This window comes from Vipera berus (genome assembly GCF_964194415.1).
Source record: "Vipera berus genome assembly, chromosome: 1".
Lineage (NCBI taxonomy): Eukaryota > Metazoa > Chordata > Lepidosauria > Squamata > Viperidae > Vipera > Vipera berus.
In genome coordinates this window covers 355317822-355335271 of record NC_138202.1, presented here as the reverse complement: position 1 = coordinate 355335271, position 17450 = coordinate 355317822, and the positions used below count along the sequence as shown (strand labels likewise).

Here is a 17450-nt window from a genome sequence, read left to right as displayed (position 1 = left end):
AATTCATTCTATGTTTCTAGTCTGCTCCCATGCTCCTCTTTAAGAATTTGTTTTTCTACGTGTTGTTCTGTGAATCAGTAAATAAAATTGGTGTTGCCGGGTTCCAGGTTTAAGATGGTGATTGCAGCTTGGTCTCTTCTTCTTCTTCAGGGCCAGGCAGCTGAGAATGTCCATCGTAGCCATTCAACTTGGCCAGTGTGGCAACCAGATTGGGCGTGAGGTGTTTGATACCATCTACACAGACCTCCACAGCTCCCAGGGGTTCTGCTCCAGGAAGGAGAATGACGCTTACCAGGCAGCTTGTAAGGAACGTTTCTTTGAGGAAAAAGCTGGAGGTAATACGTCATCCAGGTTATGGTTATCCCAAAGATGCTTTTTTCAAGAGGCAATTGGACTTTCTTGGTTTTTCATTGAAGACGTTTCGCTTCTCCTCCAAGAAGCTTCTTCAGCTCTGACTGGATGGTGGGGAATGGAAGGATTTATACTCCTTGCGGACAGCTGGTCATTTGCATTCTTTTAGAGAGTCGTTGAGGCCACTTGGGGGTTTATCTGTGTCCACATTTTGGACAGGGAGGACCGCTGGTTTGAAAGGGGTCAAAGAAGCCATCTAGGTCAAAATTGAACAGCCCTCCTTCAACAGAGGGGGAGGGATACAACATCATCTATCTCCAGTCTACAACACAGTCCTTTCAGCAGGTCCAGGAAGGCCCCCCACCCATTTGCACTACTCAGATAAGGACACAGATAAACCTCCAGGTGGCCTCAAGGACTCTTTAAAAGAATGCAAATGACCAGCTGTCCGCAAGGAGTATAAATCCTTCCATTCCCCACCATCCAGTAAGAGCTGAAGAAGCTTCTTGGAGAAGAAGCGAAACGTCTTCAATGAAAAATCAAGAAAGTCCACTTGCCTCTTGAAAAAGCACGTTTGGAGTCCCCAAAGGAGAGCTGAGATTGTGACACACCAGGCTGGAGAAGATTGATGGAGCATGGGACCTTGCCTATCCAGAGCATTTGAAGTTACAACAGCACTGAAAAAAGTGACTTGCAAGCAATCCTTGCACTTAAGACCATTGCCGCATCCTTACGGTCAACCTAATCAAAATGTGGGCGCTTGGCAACTGACATGGATAGTATAATGGTTGCAATGTCTCGGGAGCCACATGATCACCATTTACGACTTTCCTCGCCGGCTTCTGTTAAGTCAATGGAGGAAGCCAGATTCATTTAACAATGGCCCAGATTCAAAATTCCAAGAGGCCCCTCCCCTCACAATCACATGACCAAAATTGGGGAGCTCATCAGCCCCCTGGCCACATTTAGAGCCATTTGCAGTGTCTCACGGTGACATGACCGTGTTTTACAACGGTTTTGCTGAAAACCAACATTTACTTTCAGTTTTCAGCAAAACCGTGCCCCTAGCAAACCATTGGATTCCTTAACAGCTGTGGTGTTCCCTTAACAACCGCTGCAAAAAAGGTATAATAATAAGAAGAAGAAGTTGGAAGGGATCTTGGAGGTCATCTAGTCCAACCCCCTGCTCAGGTAGGAAACCTTATACCATTTCACACAAAATGGGTCCATAAAATGACTGTTAAAAAGCTCATTACAACCCCGATAGGCAGGCTCCATTGCAGTCATAACTCGACAACTACCTGTACACCTGTACCTGACTTCCAACAGTTCATTTAGTGACTGCTCAAAGTTACAAAGGCACTGAAAAAAGTGACTTATGACCATTTTTCAGTTATGACCTTTGCAGCATCCCCACAATCACGTGATCAAAATTCAGACACTTGGCAACTGGTTCATACTTATGACCATTATGGTGTCCCGGAGTCATGTGATTCCCTTTTGCGACCTTGTGACAAGCAAAGTAAATGGGGGGAGCCAGATTCACTTAAGAACAGGGTTACTAGAACAATTAACCAGTGGAACTACCTGCCTCCAGAAGTGGTGAATGCTCCAACACTGGAAGTTTTTAAGAAGAGACTGGACAGCCATTTGTGTGGAATGGTATAGGCAGGGCTTTTTTTCTCATAGAACGCTCAGAACGGCGTTCCGGCACCCTTTATTTATTTATTTTGCAAAAAAAAAAAGCTCCCTCTATTGGCTTTAGGAGTAGGCAATCTTGGCTCTTTTTTATGACTCGTGGACTTCAACTCCCAGAAATCCTGAGCTAGCCACGCTGAGGAGAAAGAGAGAGGTTTCCAAACTGAGCCATGCTGGCTCAGGAATTCTGAGTCATAAAAGAGCCAAGGTTGCCTACCCTGCACTAGAGGAGGACATTAAAATTACTTACAAGGTTACTTCTTTACGAACTAAACTTTTAGAATCTAAAACAGCTAATTCAAAAAAGCCAACAGGAAAGAACCTCACATTTTTCATCTGCTTCTGTCTTTTGGAAGGTAAAATTAGATAACAAAATAATCTATTTCCTATGTTAACATCTCTGCAGTGAAATCAATAAAGGTAACAGGAAAGAAATGAGAAACATTTTTCTCAATGTAATATGTCTAATTTAGCTGATGCTAGAAAAAAATAGTATCTTTTGTAAATACTCTTGAAAACTATTTTGAATCTATAACCATCTATTACAACTAAACCACTTTAAATTAAACAATTCTTAAGAATGAAATATTCTTAATTTGGACTTTACTTTTACTGTTTGGACTGTTGCATGTTTTGAAAAATAGATTATTATTTAGAATCTATTTATGTTGCACTTCAGTCTTTAAATAATTAACCTAGTATATACATATTCTGTTAGGGACGCGGTGGCTCAGTGGGTTAGGACACTGAGCTTGTCGATCAGAAGGTCGGCAGTTTGGCGGGTCGAATCCCGAGTGCCGCATAGCAGAGTGAGCGCCTGTTACTCGTCCCAACTTCTGCCAACCTAGCAGTTCGAAAGTACATAAAAATGCAAGTAGAAAAATAGGGACCACTATGGTGGGAAGGTAACAGCGTTCCGTGCGCCTTTGGTCTCTAGTCATGCCGGCCACATGACCACGGAGACGTCCTCGGACAAGCGCTGGCTCTTCGGCTTTGAAACGGAGATGAGCACCGGCCCCTAGAGTCGGAAACGACTAGCACGCATGTGCGGGGGAACCTTTACCTTTTTATACATATTGTATATTTGCAACCAATATTTCTCATCCATACCTATGGCACCCTAAGGATACCTGCATACATGCAAATGCTTCTCTGGGATCAGTAACGCAGCAGGGATTGCTTTTTCCTTCCAATAACAGATTGCTGGGAAATACCAAACATGGCCTTGATAATTCCAATGTTTGTTACGAATTTTTCTGGATGTGGTTGGAAAGAGGCTGTTTGGCGCCAGAGACCACTGCCACGAGGAACACAGCTCTGGGTCGGGGTTCGGAGCAGCTCCGGGTGGAGCATGGCAGCATGGCAACTGCGGGGAGGGGAATCCCCACAGCAGCTGTGGGGGGTGGAATCCCCACGGCATGTGGCTCCGAGCCGCAGGGGCGGGGGTGCAAAGGACAAGCGGCGACGCCATAGCAAGACACTGGCATCGCTCCCAGTGACAGAACCTCTGAGTTCTGGCACCTTTTTCTTTAGAAAAAAAGCACTGGGTATAGGGTTTCCTGCCTGAGCAGGGGGTTGGACTAGATGACCTCCAAGGTTCTTTCCAACTTTATTATTATTATTATTATTATTATTATTATTATTATTATTATTATTATTATTATTATTATTATTATTATTATTATTATTATTTAATCCCATTTATATCCTGCCCTTCTCCGAAGACTCAGGGCGGCTTACAATCTAAGCACAAATCAATGTGCTTAGCAATAGCCTTCATTCTATGTATATGCCTGCTTATTAGGGCTTTCGCCCCTCCCCAAGCGGCATTATTACAAAGTCAGCTTATTGCCCCCAACAATCTGGATCCTCATTTTATCTACCTCGGAAGGATGGAAGGCTTAGTCAACCTTGAGCCTGGTGGGATGTTATTATTACTAACATCAATTTCAATGATTCACTTAAAAACTGCGGCAAGAAACATTGTGTGTTGTTATTTGCGAAGTCGTGTCTGACCCCTCGCGACCCTATGGACAACGTTCCTCCAGGCCTTCCTGTCTTCTACCATCTTCTGGAGTCCATTTAAGCTCATGCCTACTGCTTCAGTGACTCCATCCAGCCACCTCATTCTCTGTCGTCCCCTTCTTCTATTGCCCTCGATCTTTCCCAGCATTAGGCTCTTCTCCAGTGAGTCCTTCCTTCTCATTAGGTGGCCAAAGGATTTGAGTTTCCACTTCAGGATCTGGCCTTCTAACGAGCAGTCAGGGTTGATCTCCTGTAGGACTGACCGGTTTCATCGCCTTGCAGTCCAAGGGACTCGCAGGAGTCTTCTCCAACACCATAGTTAAAAGGCCTCAAGCCTTTCTTATGGTCCATGAAAAACATTGTAAAATGGGGCAAAAACTCACTTAACAAATGTCTCACTTAAGAACAGAAATTTTGGGCTCACTTGCGGTTGTAATTTGAGGACTGCCTGTATTTCCTATTTTGGTTTTCAATACAGGATCGTAACAAGTGGTGGTTTTTCCCCCCCATTTTTCTCTTTTTCCTACTTAGGTATGGTTGCTCGGGCTGTTCTGGTTGACATGGAACCTAAAGTGATCAACCAGACTTTATCCTTTGCCTCAAGAACTGGGAACTGGAGATATGGTACCCAGTCTGCCTTCTGTCAGAAACAAGGATCAGGAAACAATTGGGCAAACGGGTATGTGTGATTGCCATCAAAACTAACAACTCTTTGATTTATTTCTCCAATTGGTTCTTCAAAGCACAGCTGCTGAAAGAAGCCTGCTGTTTTGCAATTAAGCAAAGATTAACTTTACAACAGAATAAGGGACCTTGGAGGTCTTCTAGTCCAAGGTCACCAACCTTTTGTCAGTTGGTGGACCGGACAAAAAGGGAGGGGGAAGCATTTTACATCTGCACGTGCGCATGGGGCCACAAGCATGCGTGAGCCATAAACGGGGCGGGGCTAGCGCCCACGTGTTACTCACTAGCCCTGCCCTGTTCTTGCTTGGCACAGCACCTTGTTTCCGGGTGGCATGGCGGTGGCCATTTTTATGCCTTGCAGCGCAGTGGCGGTCCATCTTTGTGCCCTGCATTGTGGCAACGCCCTGTTTTCCCACCCCGATGCGCCGCAGTGGCGTCCTGTTTTGGTGCGGCGGTGTCCCATTTTCACACCGAGGAACTGCGATGTCCCATTTTTGCACTCCAATGTGCCATGATGGCATCCCATTTTGGTGCAGCGATGTCCCATTTTTGCACCCTGAGGTGCTGCATTGTCCCATTTTTGTACCCCAAGGTGCTGCAGTGGCATCCCGTTTTGGTGCCACAGTGTCCCGTTTTCACGCCCCGAGGCACCACGGTGTCCCATTTTTGAACTCCAATGTGCCGTGGCGGTGTCCCGTTTTGATGCAGCAATGTCCCATTTTCGCACCCCGAGGCGCTGCGGTGGCGTCCTGTTTTGGTGCCGCGGTGTCCTGTTTTCACACACAGGCGCCGCGGTGTCCCATTTTGCACCCCGTGGCGTGGGGTCCTGTTTTTGCACCCCACAAGTACGGCACTGGCACAAGTGAGGGGGTGTGCAGACACACACGCCCACTGGCCAGCCTGTCCCATGGGCCAGCGGCCTACGGCCCACTACTGGGCCATGGCCCACAGGTTGGGAACCCATGTTCTAGTCCAGGGGTAGGCAACGTCAGCTCTTTTATGACTCGTGGACTTCAACTCCCAGAATTCCTGAGCCAGCATGGCTCAGCTTGGAAACCTCTCCCTTTTCCCTCAGCATGGCTGGCTCAGGAATTCTGGGAGTTGAAGTCCACGAGTCATAAAAGGGCCGAGGTTGCCTACCCCTGTTCTAGTCCAACCCTCTGCTCAGGCAGAAAACCCTGTACCACCCTATACCATACAACGATGTTCACTTAAAAGACCGTGGCTTTCCCTTAACAACTGCTGGGGGGGGGGAAATGGGTCCAGTTACGTGGGTGCCTTGACTTACAACCATCACGACATACAACAGAAATTTCAAGCTCCTTTATGATTGTGAATTGAAAGCTACCTGTAGTCACTCAACCTGCCAGCAACGTTGCCTCAGTGAATTCTGATTCTGCTTTCGTACAGCTTTTGAGGCCGTCCCTGATTTATATACAGGTTGTCCTCAACAGCCATTTTTTTAGTGACCGTTCCAAGTTGCCACAGCCCTGGAAAAAAAGTGACTTATGACTGTTTTTCACACTTATGACCTTTGCAGCCTCCCCGTGGTCACGTGATCAAAATTTGGTTGCTTGGCATCTGGAATGTACTTAATGACGATTGTGATCCCCTTTTTGCGACCTTCTGACAAGCAAAGTCAATGGGGGAAACCAGATCCACTTAACAACCGCGTTATTCACTGAACACTGCAATAATTCACTTAACAACTGTGGCAAGGAAGGTCGTAAAATAGAGCAAAACTCACTTAACAACTGTCTTGCTTAGCAACAGAAATGTTGGGCTCAATTGCGATTATAAACTGAGGAAGGACCTTGTATTGGAGCCTTGGTGGAGCAGTGGGCTAATGCCTCCTTAAGTAACACCAGCTGCCTGCAATTAGTGCAGGTTCGCATCCCACCAGGCTCAAGGTTGACTCAGCCTTCCATCCTTCCCAGGTAGGTAAAATGAGGACCCAGATTGTTGGGGGCAGTAAGCTGACTTTGTAATAATGCCGGGTGGGGCCCCCCGAAAGCCCTAATAAGCAGGCATATACATAGAATGAAGGCTATTGCTAAGCACATTGGTTTGTGCTTAGATTGTAAGCCGCCCTGAGTCTTCGGAGAAGGGCGGGATATAAATGGGATTAAAATAAAAAATAAAAAAATAAATATTGTTAACTGGCCAAGTATCTCGGCTGGCTGTGTATATTTATTTTGGATATTTTTTTGCTTGTGATGGTTTAAAACGATTTAATTGTTTTAAAATGCTAACAACCATTTTGATTAGCCGTGGAAATTTTGGGCACGGTTGTGGACGTACGTAGAGGACTCCCTGTAACCAGGCAGTTTCTTTTTTTATATATAGAGAGAAGTTTTTTATTCATTTTTTCCATGCATAACAGTAGTAATTTTTCAACCAATGTGCTGTTTACATGCTAATACATGTTTAATTCCTAATCCTTTCTTCTTTCCTCCAGCCAATGGTCAAATAAGTCCCAGGTTTGATAATAGTCCGTTTCTTCTTTTTCTTCCAGTCTCATAGCCAATTATCTCTGCGCATTCTAGTATTTTTTTTAAAAAAATATTTTTCCATCTGATGGTATTCCTTCATTTTTCTAGCGTTGCGCAAAGATAATTCTTGCCACTGTGTTGACGTGCAAAGTTTATTCGTCTTTTCTGGCATTATACCTAATTTTAAAAAAAAGTTCAGGTTTGAAATCAACATATTCTCCTAAGCCAGTGATGGTGAACCTTTTAGAGACCGAGTGCCCAAACTGCAATCCAAAACCCACTTATGTATCGTCGGGTACTGGGTGGGTGTAGCCCATTGGGTGGGTGTGGCCCATTGGGTGGGTGTGGCTGCGGTGGTAACGGCAGACTGGGTGGGACTAAAATGTCCAATCAATCAGTTCCAATTTTGCGAGATCTTTTTTTTCCCCGTGAGAAGTTGAAATTGATTGATTGAATGAACCTTTAAATTTTTTGCCCATGGCGGTGTAGGCCTAAAGCGAAAAGGTTTTATAAAACCCAGCTGAAGGCCTAGGAATGGGGCAACAGTGCGTGTACCCACAGAGAGGACTCTGCGTGCCACCTGTGGCACGCGTGCCATAATTTCGCCACCACGGTCCTAAGCCAAGTATGTATCTTTTCCCAGTAATTCTTTGCTTCATCACATCAGGCCGTTTCTTTCTAGCACAATGTAACCCATCCACGGGTTCTCCTTTTTCCTTTCCCGAATTCTGCCCAGTTACCACGTCCACGGCCCTAAACACGAAGAGGCAATCATGAACCTCATTCAGAAGGAAGCGGAGAAGTGCGACCGGCTCGCAGGCTTCTTCATGAGCATGAGCATGGCTGGTGGGACGGGGTCAGGCTTGGGGGCCTTTGTGACAGCAGCCCTACGAGAGGCTTACCCACACTCCTTCCTGCTCAACCATGTTATCTGGCCGTATGGAACCGGAGAGGTGAGTGTCCCAGGTCTTCGCTGGAGGGTGCCCGATTTTCTTACTTTGGGGTGAAAAGAAATCTTAAGGCAGGAAGTGGTGCTTCCCAAGCTGGCTGCTGACAAGCAAACTCAATTGTCGACACCCAGCTCGAGGATCCAAATAAAACTCCAGGTTCATTCCGTTTCCGAAAATCTTAACCGTTTATTGAATACACGGCATGGTCATGTCAAAGCAAAACTAGCTCTGAGGTTCCCAGACACCAGTTCATAGAATTAAACAATTTTTTTTTCCAGTCAAGCCAATAAGCTCTTACCTAGTCCATGTAAACAATTTCACTTTGTTATGGGAACCGTCTGCTTCCTCTCCACACCTGCTATGGTGTCCTTGGAAAGGTTTCAGGCTCTCGAGCTCTTCAACGGAATCGTAGAGGTTTCCTTTCTCCATCTCATCCATTCTAAAGCAACACCTCCCACTCTTTACTAGCTGCCAAAGTTTCATTCTTGACAATCAATGGGCGGAAGCCAGATTCGCTTCGTAAACCTGTGATTCACTTAACAGCTGCAGCGGTTCAACGACTGTGAAAAACTGTTGTAAAATGAGGCACAACTCATTTAACAAATTCCTCGCTTAGCAGTGAAAATTTTGGGCTCAGTTGCGGTCCTAAGTCAGGGACTCTCTGTATCTAAAGCCACTCCTTCTTCTTCCTCTCTTTTCAAGGTGATTGTCCAAAATTACAATTCCGTCTTGACGCTCTCCCACTTATACCAATCTTCGGATGCCCTTCTGGTGCACGAGAACGACGCCGTCCACCAGATCTGCCTGCAGCTGATGAACATCAAGCAGATTTCTTTCCAGGATGTCAATCGAGTGATCGCGCATCAGCTGGGTAGCGTCTTCCAACCGGCCTACTCCTCTGAAGGGGTGGCTCACTACAGCAGGTCACCTCTAGGTATTTAGTTGCTCCTTCTGAAAACTGTCTAGCCCATTGTTCCTCAACCTTGGCGACTTGAAGAGGTATGGACTTCAACTCCCAGAATTCCTCAGCCAGCACAGCTAGCTGGGGAATTCTGGGAGTTGAAGTCCATGCTTCTTCAAGTCGCCAAGGTTCAGAATAACAGAGTTGGAAGGGATCTTGGAGGTCTTCTAGTCCAACCTGCTGCCGAGACAGGAAACACTATACTATTTCAGACAAATGGTTGTCCAATCTGTTCTTAAAAACTTCCAGTGTTGGAGCACCCACAACTTCTGGATGCTGGAGAAACATTGGCCTAGGCTACTTTCCCTCCAATTCATCCTGATGCAGCGCAAAACCAAAGTAAAACAGAAGATGTAAATCAGCTTATTCTGTCCTCTTCTTAGTAAAAAGGTCCATACTAGTCTTAGAGGTAGGCCTCAACTTACAGCCGTTTGTTTACTGACCGTTCAGAGGTACAACGGCATTAAAAAAGAAGTGTCTTACGGCCGTTTTTCACACTTGTGACCGTTGCAACATCCCTGGGGTCACGTGATCAAACTGTGATCGTTTGGCAACTGACTCATATTTATGATAGTTGCAATTATCCTGGCTCAGTGACGTTTGACTGTTTTCACACTGACGAACGTTACAGCATCCCCCGTGGTCACATGATCAAAATTCAGACGCTTGGCAATTTGACTCATATTTATGACGGCCGCAGTGCCCCCAGGGTCATGTGATTTCCCCCTTTTGCGATCGTCTTGACAAGCAAAGTCAGTGGGGGGAAGCCAGATTCACTTTAACAACTGCAGAGATTCACTTAACAACAGGGCAGAAAAGGTGGTAAAATGGGGGCAAAACTCACTTAAGATCTGTCTCGCGTACCAGTGGAAATTTCGAGCTCGATTGTGGTTGTAAGTCGAGGATTACCTGTATAATTTCTGTCAGAGCGTGCAAAGTCTTTTATTGAGCAAGATAACCCAGAAGTAAACACATTAAACAGAAGCTTGTATCAAATGTTGGTTTACCTTACACTATCTACAATAACATAGACCAGGAACAAATATACATACACGTGGTAATACAGCAGAATCCAACACACCACAGTTACAGCAGGAAACGGAAGAGAGAGAAAGACACACACACTCCAGCAAAGCCCTCCCTTTTCTACTCAGGCTCTTAAAGGGACACTGACCCTGCTGAGTCATTCCCATCACTGCATCATCTTACATTACTGTACATCATTACATAACAAGCTTTTTAGCTGTTAAATTATTAGCCGGACAATTTCCTTTTAAGGTCCATCGGGGCGCAGTGTGTCATAAAATCAGTGTGTAAATCCGTGCTGTTAAACTTCGTTTCCTTTTTTTTCTAGGGGACCTGATGGAAGCTTTAGTTCCCCATCCCGAGTTCAAGGTGCTGGGCCTCCGGAATATCCCTCAAATGTCCGAAAATTCCCTTGCTTACACTACCTTTGCTTGGCCTGGACTTCTGAAACACCTGCGGCAGATGCTCATTGCAAACGCCAAAATGGAAGAAGGTGAGTCCCAGCTGCGTGTCCCCAGATGTGGAAGAGGCCGTACAAGTAGCCCTTGAGTGACTTAACCTAGTCTTCCTGCTCACCTTGCCTTCACAGGCATTGACTGGCAAGTGCGGCCTCCAGCCAGCAGACTTCCTGCAGCTTGCAAACCCTCTTTAAATCGGACGGCTAATTTCAATACTTCGATTGCCAATTTGGTTACCCTGCGAGGGAAGGACGTACAGTGTGCAGATCTGGGTAAGGGCCTGGCATTGTGAGACGCAGCGACAACAGGTGTTTGCTTGTCCTCTGTGGCTGCAAACAACCATTCCTCCTGGCTAACCTCTCCTCCTCGGCTCCTTGTCGAAATAATGGGGGAGTTGAATGGAGACAAAAAATTTTCAAGGACAAAAAACCCTTGACGTTACGGCCAGAATTTTGATGGCTAAAGCAAGGCATTTTTACTAATTGAGTGGTGCCAATTTTACAACCTTTTTTTTGCCCTGGTTGTTAAGTACTGTGGTTGTTAAGTGAATCACATGGTCAGCAAGTGAATCCAGCTTCCCCCCATGGCTTGTTGGAAACGGGCTGGGAAAATCGCTAAGCGCGATGCTGCAACAGTGGTAAAGCGCCGAAATTTTGCTCGAGTGACCGTGAGGAATGCTGCAGCGTCGTAAGTGTGAGGACTGGTTGCAGGTCACTTTTTCAGTGCTGTTGTCAAGTTGTATTTATAACAGTTGGGGGGGGGGTCATGTGATAATCCTTGTGATCTCAGCTGGCCTCTGACAAGGAAAGTCAACGGGAGAAGTTGAATTCTCTTAATGACCACCCAATTGACCTAAAAGCTGCAGTGATTCGCTTAACAACCACGACAAAAAGTCAGATTGGCTATGACTCACTTAACAGCCACCTTGCTTAGCAAGATAAATTCTGTTCCCATTGTGGTCATAAGTCGAGGATAACCTGACCAGGTATTCCTTGCTTACCGACTGCCCTTTGCAGTGACTGTTCACAGTTATGACATTGTTTTAAAAAATAACCCTGGCACTTGGGATTGTCAGTCGCACACTAAACGACAGGTGCGCAGGGGTAGTCAATCTTGGCTGTTTTATGACTCGTGGACTTGCAACTCCCAGAATTCCTGAGCCAGCCATGCTGAGGAGAAAGGGAGAGGTTTCCAAGCTGAGCCATGCCAGCTCAGGAATTCTGGGAGTTGAAGTCCACGAGTCATAAAACAGCCAAGGTTGCCTAGCCCTGGACTAGTAAGACCACACCTGGAATACTGCAGCCAGTTTTGGTCACCTTATCACATAAAAGATGTTGAGAGTTTGGAAAAAAATCAGAGAAGAGCAACTAAGATGATACAAAGGCCTGGAGACCAAAACATAGGAAGAACGGCTGCGGGACTTGGATTTGGCTAGTCTAAAAAGAAGAAGAAATAGGGGAGACATGATAGCAGTGATCCAGTATTTGAGGGGCTGCCACAAAGAAGATGGGGGTCACGTTATTCTCCAAAGTACCAGAGGGAAGGACGAGAAACTATGGTTGGAAACTGATCAAAGAGAGAAGCAACCTGGAATTAAGGAGAAACTTCCTGACAGTGAGGACAATTAACCAGTGGAACAGCTTGCCACCAGAAATTGTGGGCGCTCCATCACTGGAAGTTTTTAAAAAGAGGCTAGACAGTCACCTGTCTGACATGTTATAGGTTCTCCTGCTTGATCAGGGGGCTGGACTAGAAGACCTCCAAGGTCCCTTCCAGCTCTATTCTATTTCCATTTGTGAGCAGCTGAGTTAATGCAGAAGGCAGAAACAAAATCTTAAGCTGCAGTTGTCTGTTTTTCCCCTTACTGACTGTTGCTTCGCTTAACGACTGTAGGGGAAGTGCAGGTAGCGGTTGACTTACGACCACAACTGAGCCCAACATTTCTGTGGCTAAGCGAGGCCGTTGTTAAGTGATGTTTGCCCCATTTTACGACTTTTCTTGCCTCGATTGTTAAGTGAATCACTGCCGTTGTTAGGTTAGCAACACGGTCGTTAAGCGAATCCGGCTTCCTCCTTGACTTGGCTTGTCAGAAGGTCCCCAAAGGGACCCTGCAACTGTCATAAAGGTGAGTCAGTTGCCAAGCCTCTGAATTTTGATCACGTGATCGTGGCGAAGCTGCAACGGTTGTAAGTGTGAAAAACGCCCCTAAGTCGCTTTTCTCAGTGCCGTTCCAACTTTGAACGGTCCCTAAATGAACGGTTGTAAGTCGAGGACTACCTGTAAGGTCATAAGCCCAATCGCAGTTGCATGCTTTTCTGCTTAGTTAGCAACCAAGTCGCTAGTCCCAATTTTTGGTCGCTAAGTGAGGACTAGCCTATAATCCTCCGATCTAATGCGGCCCTTTCTTGTCTCTTACAGGGGGTTTCCAAGATCCAGCCTTGTACACCTCCTGGCTCAATCCTCCGCAGACCTTGAGCATCTGGAAGACGCCCAGAGCTTTTAAGAAGTATGAAAAATCAGCCTGTCTGGTCAGCAATAGCCAGTTTTTGCTCAATCCGCTCAACAGCCTAGTCGGAAAAGCCTGGAAGATGTTTGCATCCAAGTAAGTTGAAAAGAATGAAATTCGTTTGTGTGTGTGTGTGTGTGTGTGTGTGTGTGTGTGTGTGTTTAAAATTTGGGCCGATAAGTAGTTGTTTTCGTGGGAGTGGTGAGTGGGAGCAGGGCAGGGTAGGCAACCTTGGCCCTTTTATGACTCGTGGACTTCAACTCCCAGAATTCCTGAGCCAGCCATGCTGAGGAGAAAGGGAGAGGTTTCCATACTGAGCCATGCTGGCTTAGGAATTCTGGGAGTTGAAGTCCACGAGTCATAAAAGAGCCAAGGTTGCCTACCCCTGGCCTAGGCCGCTTTATGACTCATGGACTTCAACTCCCAGAATTCCTGAGCCAGCATGGCTCAGCTTGGAAACCTCTCCCTTTCTCCTCAGCATGGCTGGCTCAGGAATTCTGGGAGTTGAAGTCCACGAGTCATAAAAGAGCCAAGGTTGCCTACCCCTGGGGCTACCTGTATTTGAGCCTCGGCTTCCGGATCTGTCCTTCCAAAGAACAGCCAGGGCTTATTTCCTGTGGCTGCGGGACTCGGGTCTGGCTAGTCTAAAGAAAAGAAGAAATAGGGGAGACATGATAGCAGTGATCCAGTATCTGAGGGGCTGCCACAAGGCAGAGGGGGCCAGGTTGTTCACCAGAGCACCAGAGGGCAGGACGAGAAACAATGGTTGGAAACTGATCAAGGAGAGAAGCAACCTGGAATTAAGGAGAAACTTCCTGACAGTGAAGACAACCAACCAGTGGAACAGCTTGCCACCAGAAATCGTGGACGCTCCATCACTGGAGATTTTTAAGAAGAGTTAGACATTCACCTGTCTGAGATGGTATAGGTTCTCCTGCTTGAGCAGGGGGCTGGACTAGAAGACCTCCAAGATCCCTTCCAGCTCTATTCCTATTCTATTCTATTCTATTCTATTCTATTCTATTCTATTCTATTCTATTCTATTCTATTCTATTCTATTCTATTCTATTCTATATTCCATTCTATTCTATATTCCATTCTATTCCTATTCTATTCTATTCTGTTCTTGTTCTTATTCTTATTCTTATTCTTATTCTTATTCCTATTCTATATTCTATTCTATTCTATTCCTATTCTATATTCTATTCTATTCCTATTCCTATTCCTATTCTATATTCTATTCCTATTCCTATTCCTATTCCTATTCTATATTCTATTATATTCTATTCCTATTCTATATTCTATATTCCATTCCATTATGCGTGTTTCAATTTGTAACATTAATCCAAGCCAACATTGTATTCTGCCCGCAATCAATTGGCGTCCCATTGCTTTCCCTCCAAGGAGCCATGGATATTTTGATCCGGGCCGGGCGTTCTTGCTCACCAAAACCTCTTGTTCCTTCTGCGCAGGGCTTACATCCACCAGTATTCAAAATTTGGAATTGAAGAAGACGATTTTCTGGGCTGTTTCACCACCTTAGAGCAAGTGATTGCCAGCTACAGCAGCCTCTGATTCCCCAGAGCGCGTACGTTCTCCATAGGTTTTCCAAGAGGATCAAAACCGCGATGACGATGGGCTACCGGGCACCCATCCCAACGAAGCACATGGGTTCTGCAGTGCCTTGCCAATGCCAGGGCTTCCATACCCATGGAGGCGCTTCCTAGGAGATCCACGTTTTCAATGGAAGAAGTACGTTTAATATTTGAAAGGGGATCTGGGGTTCAGCTTTGAATCCCATCAGGCACCCTCACCAATTGAAGAGGGCTCTTTTCATTCACCAGTCTGTATATTTTTCTACATTCCTGGTTTTATATGTACTGTACTGAATATAGTCATTAACCTATGACATCTGCCTGGGTGAATACAGTTTTTTTTCTTACCGAAACAACATGGGGCACAGGAAGTCCTTGACTTACAACCATTCGCTTAGCGACTGTTTGAAGATATGATACTGGAAAAAGTAACTTATATATCGCACCTGGTAGCTGGCCTGTGTTTGCCAACCCAACAGCGTCAGTTAAAACCAAGTCTTAGTGCGTCGTTTCTACTCAATAAAACCAAAAAACAAAATCTGAAGCTATCTAATAGCACTTTTTCAGACTTGCCGGTTTTATTTTATTAAAAGACATAAAGCTTCGCGAACTGCAACTCGTTAATTTTGGACTGCCCCATAATTAGCACAGCTCCCCTACGATAGCATGCTGGGTGGGGAATTCTGGGAGGTGAATTTCAGCACACCTTAAAGTCACCAAAGTTGAAAAACATGAGTACGGGTAATCCTCAACTGAACGGCCGCAACTGAGCCCCAGATTTATGTTGCTCGGTGAGAAATTTGTTAAGTGAATTTTTGCCCCATTTTGCGACTTTTCTTGCCACGTTTGTTAAGTGAATCACTGCAGTTGTTAAGCTAGTAACACGGTTGTTAAGCCAATCTGGCTTCCCCCTTTGACTTTGTTTGTCAGAAGGTCGCCAAAGGCGATCACGTGACCCCGGGACACTGCAACCGTCACAAATATGAGGCAGTTGCCAAGCGTCTGACTTTTGATCCCGTGAGCCTGGGGATACTGCAACGGTCGTGTGAAAAACGCTCATAAGTCACTTTTTTTCCCCAGTGCTGTTGCAACTTCAAACAGTCACTAAGTGAACTGTTGTAAGTTGAGGACTACCTGCATTTACTCAATTTTTGTGACATGTTACTTTCATATAAGCTACACCCTCAACTTGAAGAAGCCCAAACCCCACAGTTTGATTTAACCCATTTTATTTGACTTTCTTGTGTCCTGTATACAGATGGGACACAAGATGGCGCCCGTAATCCACTTGATGGGGAGCAAGTGGGTTTTACGGTGGATCCACTTCCAACAGCAATAAACAGCAGCAATAAACAGCTTCGGCAATTGACTGAAAGGTACACGAAAGGCACGTGAGGTCTGGACCAATGCTTATTTAACCTTGCATGGCACAGATTTTCCCATGTGCCCTAAATTGGAGACAATCACCCAGGATTCTCAGTCTACTGGGAACAAAAGACCAATATAAACCACATCCATATGCTAGGTGTGTGTGTGTGTGTGTGTGTGTGTGTGTGTATAAAACTTTTTTCAGTACCGTTGTAGCTTTGAACAGTCACTAAGTGAGCTGTTGTAAGTCTGGGACTACCGATAGTTTGTCACTGATCATCAGACAACCAAAGGCAAGAGTTTGCTAAGAGAAATAACACATGCCTATCAACTCACATATCAGTCAACTCATTGTCACACCTGGCTTGGATAGGTTACACTCTGAAGGCAGGTTTCCCTGGCTGAAGTCCATTCCAAATAATAATCAGCTAATGAAAAAAGTAATAATTAAACGGGTGTGGTAAGAGAGTTAATAGCAAAAGCATGGCGGGCTTTTGGAGGGTTTTCAAGGCCTTAGCGCAGGGCTTCCCAAATTCCCTGGGCAAAGTCACAATGGGATAAAGTGTTTTTTTTTTCTTTTTCTTTTGAGTAAGGACACACAAACCAATTACCCATTACAACGGGGACGTGTAAATGACTTAGATTGCCAGGTATTAAAATGTACAGGCAGGCCTCGGCTGACGACAACAAATGGGCCCATAATTTTCATCATTAAGCAAGGTGTTAACGCGCCCGGTTTTATAACCTTGTTTGCCATGGTTTGTCAAGCAATTAACGAGTAGGCTGGCTTGGTCGCTCAACCGCGAGACCCTGGTGAAGCAGGCACAGCAGCGCCTGCATTTTCTGCGTCGCATGAGAAAAGCACATCTTCCTTCCCCTGTCCTGACCACTTTCTACAGGGGGACGATCGAGAGCATCCTGTCGTACAGCATCACAGTCTGGTTTGGAAGCATCCCTGCTTCAGACAGGAAGGCGGTGCAGAGAGTGGTGAGGACGGCCGAAAAGATCATTGGCAGTTCCCTTCCTCCCATCCAGGACATAGCACAGAAGCGTTGCTTGAGCAGGGTCCGCAAGATTGTCTGGGACGCTACACGTCCTCTCCATGACCTGTTTTCCTTGTTCCCTTCTGGGAGGGGGGGGCTTCGTGGTACCCATAGCAGAACATCCAGATTCAGCCATAGTTTTGTTCCATACAGCATCAACCTTGTGAACTCTCAAGCTTCCTCCTTCCGTTATATATTCAAGATGGACAGTATTTAATATTTATTGGTCATGTATATGTAGGGGTGTGGGTCTATACATATGTTGTATATAATATGATTAGGTGTGTGTCATG

At 45.6% G+C, this 17450-nt stretch overlaps 1 protein-coding gene across 4 annotated transcripts in view; it reads left to right on the top strand.

The window, feature by feature from the left end:
• Nucleotides 1-17450, top strand: part of TUBD1 (tubulin delta 1) — a 30911-nt gene that overhangs the window by 1788 nt on the left and 11673 nt on the right. Inside the window, exons 2-11 of one of the 4 annotated variants that reach the window (XR_014028787.1) lie at nucleotides 151-335; nucleotides 4606-4753; nucleotides 7987-8203; nucleotides 8903-9134; nucleotides 10516-10680; nucleotides 10777-10917; nucleotides 13064-13247; nucleotides 14624-14903; nucleotides 16005-16122; nucleotides 17014-17128. Coding sequence is in view for 1 of the 4 variants with exons in the window: in XM_081346706.1 (XP_081202832.1) it covers nucleotides 167-335; nucleotides 4606-4753; nucleotides 7987-8203; nucleotides 8903-9134; nucleotides 10516-10680; nucleotides 10777-10917; nucleotides 13064-13247; nucleotides 14624-14726 (1359 nt within the window). In the remaining 3 variants the exon portion in view is untranslated. Of the gene's footprint in view, nucleotides 1-150; nucleotides 336-4605; nucleotides 4754-7986; nucleotides 8204-8902; nucleotides 9135-10515; nucleotides 10681-10776; nucleotides 10918-13063; nucleotides 13248-14623; nucleotides 15279-16004; nucleotides 16480-17013; nucleotides 17129-17450 lie in introns of those variants that run through there. The other 3 variants (XR_014028786.1, XR_014028788.1, XM_081346706.1) reach the window with 3 other exon arrangements.